This window comes from Necator americanus, chromosome X (genome assembly GCF_031761385.1).
Source record: "Necator americanus strain Aroian chromosome X, whole genome shotgun sequence".
Lineage (NCBI taxonomy): Eukaryota > Metazoa > Nematoda > Chromadorea > Rhabditida > Ancylostomatidae > Necator > Necator americanus.
In genome coordinates, this window is record NC_087376.1 from 4,241,913 (window position 1) to 4,252,536 (window position 10,624).

The 10,624-nt window shown below is 39.6% G+C and overlaps 1 protein-coding gene across 2 annotated transcripts; it reads right to left on the bottom strand.

The window, feature by feature from the left end:
• Positions 1-3,237: 3,237 nt before the first annotated feature.
• Positions 3,238-10,417, bottom strand: RB195_021456 (uncharacterized protein; the record flags this gene model as incomplete). Of its 2 annotated transcripts, none has more annotated exons than XM_064208197.1 (12): positions 3,238-3,402; positions 6,618-6,749; positions 6,814-6,897; positions 7,964-8,128; positions 8,183-8,309; positions 8,367-8,464; positions 8,776-8,865; positions 8,923-8,991; positions 9,277-9,392; positions 9,444-9,546; positions 10,143-10,198; positions 10,345-10,417. In XM_064208197.1, 12 exons carry the CDS (start codon positions 10,415-10,417, stop codon positions 3,238-3,240), a joined length of 1,278 nt encoding a protein of 425 aa, XP_064064078.1. The 2 variants fall into 2 exon arrangements, with proteins under 2 accessions (XP_064064078.1, XP_064064079.1); XM_064208198.1 differs by having other exon boundaries at positions 10,345-10,369.
• Between the last annotated feature and the right edge of the window lie 207 nt (positions 10,418-10,624).

The following is a 10,624-nucleotide window of genomic DNA, read 5'->3' on the forward strand; positions in this document are numbered from 1 at the left end:
TATACAAATATTAGATTCCCCAGAATTTTCTAGAATTTTCTACAGCACTAGACAGCTGCTTTATGTTATAGAAAAATACACCACAATGGCAAGGATGTCTTTTTAAATAACAAGAAGAGAATAATTCAACACATTCAGTGGGCATTTTCCTCAAATAAACGATCGAAGCTGCAGTTGACTTCTATCCAGAACAATCACATAAATTTGAATGGATTTCAGGAAAAAAATGAATGCACGAATGAATTATCAGGTTCTGTTTTCCATCAGTACAACGTTGTTTGTGTACATCGAGCAGATGGCACGGATGGTCACGACGTAAGAGACAATACGATTTTGTTGTGAAACTGTTAAGACAACAACCGCTGTAGTGGGTTAGGTGGCATTAACTTACTGGAATGAATTTTTTCTCTGTAATATCAGGATAACCCAATATTTAGAACTATCGTAAATGACACAAATTCGGCCATTAACAACGTTTTACTTAAAGTATATCATAGAAACAAAAAGAGAGGCTAAAATAAAAAAAAAGGATTGATACGTTTGTTAATGTTTCTCGGAATGAGTCATGTGGAAATGCTGGGATATTTGTATGTTGTTTTTAAACATTGAAATCGCAAAAAGCCAAAATCCGAAACTACATGCGAACAACCCTGTGCTAAGGTTCTAAACTCGTCTTTTGCGTCTTCTTGTCTGTAAAAATATGATAAATAGGAAACTCTTACTGAAAACAGCTTTCAATGTTTCTTTAGCGCATTCGTCATAAAAGTTTTGTTTTGAAGAAATATTCTCATTTATTCTTTTACAAAGTTATACAAAATTCATCACTACCAAATTAAGCACAATTGGCATTTGAAACTAAAACATTTCAAGGTAAGCAGCATATGTTATTAATGTCACAAAAATAATTAGGATAATCCCTTAAATGGCACATAATTATTCCATAAGTGCTAAATAACAATCCCATGAACGTTAGCAATAGTTCAGTTCGAGTTAAGTTCGAAGTGGAAAGTACAATTTAAAATCTTCATTAAGGATGATCTGGAAGATCCCGAAGCAGTTGATAGTCCAGGGTGAAAAAGGCATGTTCAAATGTATACTGGAAATCACAGAATGCTTTTTCCTCGAGCTTTTCATTGGAAATGATTGCTAAAAATAATTGTCAATCACATTTTGATTTCGCTCCTTAAAGGCCTCACCCCCACGAATCTGAGGTGGTACGGATTTCAGGTGGAGTATTCGCATACGGGACCGTGGATTATGAAGAGAGGGGTGATTTCGTCCATGTCTTCCTAATTGCCGAAAAAAAAGGCAAAGAAGATGCGACGCGTGCACAAGGCCGGCGCGCTCCAATCGAACTCGTTGTAGAAAATAGCGCGCCGGAACGCCCGAAGCCGTATCTTCCGGGCCGTTTTTTTACGGCAATTAGGGGAAAAAATGGTCGAAATATACGCACTTACGAATATGGCGAACATTTCATGTCTAGCCAACGCAGATCGTATGCGAAACCCGGATCATACATCATAATCGTGAGGGAATGTACTCGTGATTCGTTGGATTTGCACATTTTGCACTTATAAGCACCTTCGATAACTACAGTAACGGTATCGTTATGGTCAACGTTGCGGACATCTGATTTAAAGGCAGCGTATCGCGAAATCGGCTTCAAACGGAAACCGCGGGAAAACCGTAGAGTTCGTGTTGAAGATTATGGAGACAGGCATGAGTCTGCTCAAATTTACCTGATCGTCGTAAAAAAACGGCGTTGGGAACAAGTTTTGTTCCTATAGGGCACGTTACAACACTTCCTCCTAAACACTCACCGGACCCCTCAACAGCCATCCCTTTGGTTCTACCTGAATGAGCTGGTAGGCATTCATCATTGATTTTTGTCCGTTCGCTCGAAGACGCGGTGCGTGCACAATGGTAGCAACTGTTTTCATAGGAAAGAACGCCGTCCTCCATGCCGTTTTTTTACGACGATTAGGGAGGTTGAGCGGTGGCCACGATGGTTTCCTTAAAGGCATCACTCCACCAGGTGAGGTGGTACGGATTTCAGGTGGAGTATTCGTATACGGGATGGGAGATTATGGAGAGGGGGATGATTCCGTCCATTTCTTCCTAATTGCCGTAAAAAACGACGCGGAAGATACGGCTTCGAGCGTTCCGGCGCACTATTTCTTACAAGGAGTTCGATTGGAGCGCGCCAGCCCTGTGCGGCGTCGCATCTTCCGGGCCATTTTTTACGGCAATTAGGAAGGAATGGACGGAATCACATCCCTGTCCATAATCTACTATCCCGTATACGAATACTCCACCTGAAATCCGTACCACCTCAGATTCGTGGGGTGATGCCTTTAATCTACAACCCGAACTGAACGATTTCCCTGGGGTTTCCGTACTACGTCAATTTCGTATTACAGCGGCTTTAAAACTACTAAAAGATTCCCGTAGTTCTAATAAATGATCTCACGTTATATGTTAATAATAATATGATCTTTTCCTGATTAATTCCTTTTAATTGAGCGGGCATTTCGTTTTTTTTTTTCGCACATTGAAAACATCCTTTATCGCAACAGTAATCCTGTACAGTTGCAAGCTAATCGTCACGTGACTGTGTGTATTGCATGCGTGGGCTTCCCCTAAAGTGAAAATCTGAACAATATTCTTACGAAGCATGAAAACTGAATATTCATTTACATCAAATTTGTACAGTTACAAAACAATCACATGAGGACTATTTGTTGTAACCGAGTTTAAGTAAAGTTGCAATTTCAAGTAAGAGAACACAAACAACAATAAGAAACAAGTAAATGTGTAATATCAAAGAAATTGAGGTGATTTAAAAGAGGGCCCGCATTTGGGAAGTTTCATCGCAATGTAATGAAATCTACGAAAATTTATGAAGATGGTGTTTTAGAGCGGAATTAGCTATAGCAGGGAAAAAGTCTACAGTATCTTCAAAAGAAGATAATCTTTCATAGTTTGTGGCGGTTTCTGCTATTCATTTACATTTCATTAAAAAAAACTGCCTAAAGAGGACCTTAGCAGAATCAGTGAATTCAACCACCTAAACCACCGTTCTATAAGATCGCTGTTCTTGTCCGCTGGAATCCTTGAACAGCCTAGCATGGTCCCGCTACAGAAGTTATAAAAGCAAGCATTACTGCAGAGTGCGAATACATGTAGTACTTGCTTAACAACACTACACAAAAGAGAGACAGAGCGATCAAAACTCTGTTAAGTAGAATGACTCGCGAAAATTACATGTGTTGTGAACATGTACTTTTCCATACATTGAGTGCCACACAAATTGCATCTCCATGGATCGCCTTCGGTGTGCAAACCTTTGTGGAGGAGATGCATTGTTTCGTCGAAAAAAGAGATGCCGCAGTGTGCACACTCCTAAAAAGACTTCCATAAGCTATCACCGGACATAAGATTATTAACCACTTCTTAATAATGTTGTTCTCACTCGTTCATAAGTAGCATATCGTTCAACACGAGCAGAATGACTTATTGTTTTATTGATTGACTTATTATTCTTCTAAACACTACCAGAAGCTTGTCACGTTTCGATGTTAGGAAATTTTGATTTGTTGGTCCACAGGAATGCTATGATGAAGAAGACCACTCTCAAACATTTATGACTCAGAACGATCTGAACAATGTCAACGTGCTGCATTCCAGCAAAAAAACGTGGAGAGAACAAGATTTTATACTTTCCCACGTGGGAGCAGGAATAGTTTGTGAAATATACATGAGGTAACTAGGATCCAAGCCTTGAAAAAAAAATCCCAACTCCAAAAAAAAAACGGACAGTAACGAAAAAGACATGACATTATAGGAAGATAAGTACTCTCGCAGTAGTTTTTGTTCTGTCGCAGCAAAAAGTCGCATTTGCTTTATCTCAGAAATTTGCTAAAGCCTGATGTTAGGAATGGTAACTGTAAAGACTACTTCACAAATGAAACTGCAGAGAAAACGTTGAACTGTGGTTAGCTGAACCTTAAAGTTATTCATATGCACTTTTCGTCGCTAAGCATACTTCTGTGTAAATTTATAAAAATAAATAAATTTGTAAATTTACCATCAACAGGTGCTAAATTGAAACATCACATTTGAAAGTCCAAACTAAACGCGCGTAGTAAGTGTGCTGAATAATAAAAAAAAAAATTAGTAGAAATTAAAAGGGCGGTGTACTGCAGTAGGTAACAGGATCCGCAATGTCTGCATGATCGGAGATTCGAATCCGCTCTAGTGCTAACCAAGCTTTTCATCCTTTCGGGGTCGATAAATTGGTAAAATTCGTTCAAACGATTCTGAATAGAAGTGAACGCGGTGGCACATTCCAAGCGGAGCCAGACACTTCATCCTTTATCCTTTCAAACTGCTGTAGCAGTGTAAATGTTCAGTACATTCAGAAACTAGAAGTCTTTCGGAAGAAATTAGAATCTCTGGAAGATGTTATTTTTTTAGCATACATTTTATTTTATTTTTACGTGTTTTATTTTTATTCAGCGTCACTGATGCCTACCACTAAATGCATATGTTTCTGCACAACCTTCTTCTCGCTTGTTCACGAAATTCACTACATCCGGAAAAGCTGTTTCATGAAAATATATTAGTCGGCTCAACGAGAACTTGCACATTTCCGCACAGATAAAATTTCAACACAAAGACAGCGTTGATCAAGGTGAACATCTCAATCCGAGAAACCATGTACTTCGAACGTTTGATTACATTGATAAAAATGCCTGCACCTCTCCACGCTGCTCTTTTTTCTTCAGAAATTCTTCTGGTTTGATAGCTGCTGGGAGGTGTAGGGTGTTAGAAAGTAAACATACCAGCAGTAATAGAAAGAAAACTCAAAAAATGTACAAAAATACAGTATCATAGAATGAATGTCATAGATCAGCAAGATTCCATCTAATAACAGACTTCAAAGCATAGTTCCAGAATCCCAAGAAGTGGACTTGAACTACACTTATATTCGAGCAGTAAGTCACCCAGGACCCCGTTTTTTAACAGATTGTTTTCTTCAGCAATTGTATTTGTCTAATTGCTAACTCGACCGTTAGATGACGCACAGATCTAATAGGATATAATTTCCTTATATAAAAACACATAAATAGCATAGCAACGAGAGAACAAAATGCTGCTAACAATCTCCAAAATTCACTGATCGAAGAGAACGAAAAACATGAGATCTACTCCGCTTATTCGATAATTACACTCTAAAATCTTCAAATTTGCAGAAATTATCACCTCCCAAATTCAAGCGCTGATATGAGCAGAACATAGTAAAAAAAAGAGAAAAATTTGATATGGAATTTTCTGTCAAATCGTTGAAAAAAAACCTAAATTTCTTATACACATTAGGTCGCAGCATTGAACAAGATAAAAGGAAATATTTGCAAAATATTGCAAAATAAAACTTTTGTTTTTGAGCTTGCTTGGCTTCTATAAAATCGGAGTATACCGAATTTAAGGGAGTCAAGGAAGAATTCAAAGTTTTCACAGGGAGATCAGAACATAAATCAACTCCGGAGTCCACGGCCTCCCCTGTTTGAAGGAGTTTTGCCCCTACACCAATGTGGTGACAAACAGGAAACAGTAGGTGCTGTTTCTAAAGTACTCGTCGTATTATTTTAGCACCCTTTGCCCAAGTCTAACTTTGAAACGTTAACGTTATTCGCGTTAATCAATCTGCTTGAGATGCTTCAACGCGTTCAACTGCAATTCAGAATCATTTGAGTTTAATGGATGTGTAGTGGCCTACACAATGTCCTCTGGAAGCCAGCCGATGTATCAAGTCCGAATACTTATCCTTCTAAATAATCACGGCATCAATTTACCTACACCAAAGGTATGCCATTTCGAACAATTGACCCTGCAGTCACAGCCGAACCTCACACCAACTGAGGTACATCCACAAGGCTGCAAGGTTTGTAGGACGTGGATTTCAGCAAAAAGTAAGTGAAACTGAAGATATTTAGCGCAAACAAATATTTAACAGCATATGGTTGCTGAACGCTAAATTACCCGCTTTCAAAAACTTGCGTAACAATTTGTTCTAAAGTTCATTTGAAAAAAAAAATTAGCAGTAGAAAATGTAAATTTATGGATAACATGAACATGGAAAGTTGGAAAAGGAGCAAATGTTTTGTCCTAAAAGCGCAAGATTGCCGTTTGATCCACTTCTCTACTCTAAATATTTAAACAAAACTATAGACTAACTGGTATGTTTCAAGGGTTGTGAACATAACTAACTACGTGTGAGAAGATGTAAGTGAATAGATGGTCAAACAAGAGCTAGTCAGTGTCCCAAAATATCAATAGATCTGCGAAAATCTACCCGCGCCACGATTTTTAGGATTTCCTTGAATCCAATTCGGAGCGGCTTATTTGCGATCCTGCTGTAACAATCGCTCAAGGTCGACAAGATGCGTGTGTTGTTTATTAGCAAGGGACAAAACAAAATCCTATTTTGATCGAGGAACGATTCAGTTAGAATGTAATGGAGCATAGTTTTTATGTGAAATACCACCACAAGAATTCCGAAAATAATTTCTTATGTGGCACTGACAAGGAGCATTTCAAGATACTTTTAAGCATACCATAGTCTCCTTGATTTTTTCTACTTCAGTTGATTGGCTCGCACCACTGGTGGCTGACGGAGAGTGAGAATCGCAATGTACTGCAGGATCAGCAGCCCATAACCTCATCGTTTGTTCGATCGAAAATTTCGCCTGTAGTAAAAGAATATGAACAGCATCTCCACATTTTTGTAGCTTGTATTGTCCTGCAACAAACCGCATGAGAGGTCGCAGGTAACTTTAGCGCTGGATTGAGGCACATGATTAGCAAATCTTCGCTTGTCATCGGATACGTTGGCTGCTGCAAACTCACAATGCAATGAGAAATCTATCAAAACAATTCATTTTATTGTTAAAAACATATCTCCCCACTAAACAAAAAGGAATTACTTCTCATTTCAGATACTCGTTATTGTTTGTCAATGGTGAAGGAAATGGCACTTCCGGACCGCAAATCCCTGTTATTTCCCGACAGTAACACTACATTCCGTAATGATCATAATCCAGGTAACTGCGAATTACGAAACTGAGCCGAATAACAGCGACGTGTTTTGGACAAATTCGATGCTCGGATATGTTGGATAGCATAACTACGCAGAAGAAAAGTCACTGGAATCATTATTGAAGGTAGGTTGCTAATTCATCTACCATGTACTAGAGGTTAAAAATCTTATGTCCACACAATGTGTTTCAGGCCACAACTTGCACTACAACAAAAGGTGAATTTGAGGACCTTCTGTTCAAACGAGCCTTAACAAAGTCTTCTGATTAGATAGGACCCTTTATTGCCTGCAAGTGACCACCTAGAAATCCTTAGCTCTTCTTCATGCAAAAGTACTAGCAAAAGTATAAGAAGGATGTAGCGCATTTTGGTTACTCATTGACTGAGAATGGTTGGTAACTATGCGGTAGTGTCTGCAAGTTTACTGTCCTTACCAATTCCTCACAGACTTAAGATGTAGGAAATGGGAAAATTTCGAAGCAAGAATAAAGAGATTTACTGTCTTGGTCTTATTAACATAAAAATTGCAATTATGGAGAATTTGATAAATGGTAGTATTTGGACTATTTATTATAAAAGTACTGTCTCATGCAAGGGACTGCACTTTCGGTATAAAACAGTGTTTCATTTGACTGAAATGTTTTCGTGTAAAGAGCAGCTTTCTTGATTTAAGAAGTCACCCTCATCCCACTTTCTAATTTAAGACGCGATAAATCTGAAGAAAGCGAGCGAGAAGTTGCGTATTTTCTGTCTCCGGGAACACTCTACACAATTCCAGTCAACAAACATGAGAAAACATGTTTGATTAACTTCTTCACAATTTTTGGGAAAAGTTGACACGTTTAACATCAGCAGCAACCAGGACCTGATCCCAGTCTGGACTAGAAGAGATTTCTGAAGAATCCGTCTGATGCGGGCTGAAGTCCTTTTTGCAAACAGGCCGAATCTGAGAAGGCGACGCAGACGTTGATAATGGCCGCCTCTTCTTTAGTGATATGTCATTTTCTTTTTTCGAGTGCACTCCGCCGCACTGTAAAACAAGGTGAAATTTTCTCGAGAAACTGCGTTACGGTTGAAGAATTACCTCGCTGTCATCATGTCGTGTTTGATAATGAAGCAGAAGACGTCGTGAGTTAGCAAAAAGAAGTGAGCATCGTTTACACGAAGCTGGCGATGAAGCGCACACGTTATGAGCTTCGTCCAAGTGAGATCTGCAAACAGTGAAAAACGGCCCTAAAAGGCGATTCATCCAAAGATTTTAATAATACCTTAATGTGGAGTGTTGGCTGAACTGATGAGTGCAAAAGGCAACCGGGCAGTCAAAATCTACTCCAGTTTTGATATGAGTCATCGAATGTTCCTGCATCTGAAATTTATACCGTATTCTTACTGTAGCAAGTTCAGATGAAATTTGCATCCCGAATTTTCCTTGGGACAACCGCTTGTCTTAACGAGTGGATTTCATCGTCAAGGCCTTTCTTGCGCAACCGGCGCTCTAAAGAAACAGCGACCTTGCAGGTCTGGAAAACGTAGTAATGGATATCGTGCCATCTAACAGCGATCGTCCTTGGATGTTGAAGACGCAGAGAAATGAACGAGGCGCGTAAATCGTATGCGTGGAGCGAAAAGCGCGAAAACTCAATCGCGATGCCACTTTCACCTCTTTTCAGCACGCACCTGATCCTTCCGAAAGAACCGCTTTTTGCAGTACCGGCACTCATACGGCTTTACACCGCTATGCCTCATCCGGTGGCGATGCATATTAGCCTAAAATTTGTTCTCTTTTAGTTGGTCAAATAACTCTGAATCCTAGCGATCGCTTACCTTTTGACTGAACTGCATTTGACATATGTCGCACTGATACATTTGTCCTTGGTGTCGTTCATGAGCATCCTGGAACGAGAAATGTCTGACATCATTACGGGTGCTTAGTGTCAGCAACCGTACTCGGGCAATCGAACAAGGAATAGGAGACAAAGTGGGAGAATGAGGAAGGGGGAAGTCAAACAGTGTGCTCGGATGCCGACACGGTCAAAAGTGTGTATATTGACCCAAACCGAGGATGACTGTTGACCGCGCAGCACAAACTGATATAATGCCAGCTTACTCATTGAGCCACTTCTAAGTATAAGGTAGCAGAGAGTGAGCATCACAACCACATTACAAGTAATGACTCACCAAATGACTCTTCATATGTTGAGACATGTATGTTGTAAAATTGCAGTGTGGGCACACATGTGCAGTTTTGCTAGTTTTGGGGCCAACCGCTGGCAGTTCTTGAATCACAGACGTTTCTGGAAGAGAGTAGGTGAGAACATTTAAAACCACTACAGTGCCGCGCAGACCTTCAAAGGAAGGATTATCGTCATTGACGGTTGCTGGCGAATTTTTTTCAGGAACAGAGTTCGGCGATGGCGTTGGCGAATCGCTCTCTGTCCACTCTATAGTCTGAAAAAATGAAGTACACATTGTCATGTCACGATACGCCATGAGCAACAACGAGACACCGAATTCTAATCGTCTCTTAGTAAAGAACTCCCGCCGATGAGGTAATTTGCAGAGTTAGGCAATCGCGACAGGGATTGTTATGTATCACTAATTGGCCTCTAGAGATCTGCGGCTCCGGAGCGCAGTGCCCATTTACGTAATCACAGAACTCACCTAGATATAAATTACAAGAGCTGTACACAGTGGATACCGCTCCTACATGCTTCACAGAACGTGCATGTTTTAATGTTGTGGTATTTTACTGTACAATAAAGTCTCAAATGTTCACAGCTTTATGATTTTGGGCGCTTTACCGAACAACCTTGAAAGTTCTCCAGCAAGAATTAAAATCATCTCTGATGAGCATCAAAGACAGCAGAACAGCCATTTAAAATATGTTGAAATTGGAACTTGATTCTTATAACTTCAAAACGAAAACAATCACAGGTTCTACATGATCTTGTTGTGATCGCCTCATTTATACACTAGACAGTGGAGTTCTATAAAATGTTTCTTTGATGAAGATTAAAAAAAATCTGGGCAAGAATAGTTAGTACCTGTGTGTGTGAAAGTTCTCCGCTGGATGATCGATTGTGTTCTTCTTCGTGGTGTTCTAGAAGAGCATGGAATAACTGTGTCGAATTCAGGAAGCAACAAAATAAAAAAAAAAACATAGTTCTCATTCCGCATCATTAGGATGAAGAGAAGCTTCTGTATTAGTTGCTTCATGCCAGAACTATTATTATACACATCACGTACCAATGTGGGATGTAAATACTTCCATGCTAGGAGTTGTAAACCCGCATTCTGTACACGCGTTCAGCTCGTCCATAATAGTTATCTAATGAACAACTGTTAAATCCAGGATGGCATGACTATCCAGCACAACACTACGTGTAACGATTGAAATATGTTAGCGGAATGATTTTTCACGCTGCACGACTATACAGCGATCCTCGAATAACAAAGCTGCAAAATGATTATGAACAACGGAAATTATCGAAATAGCTTTGTTCAGCTAAGCTTTACTGTAATAAAA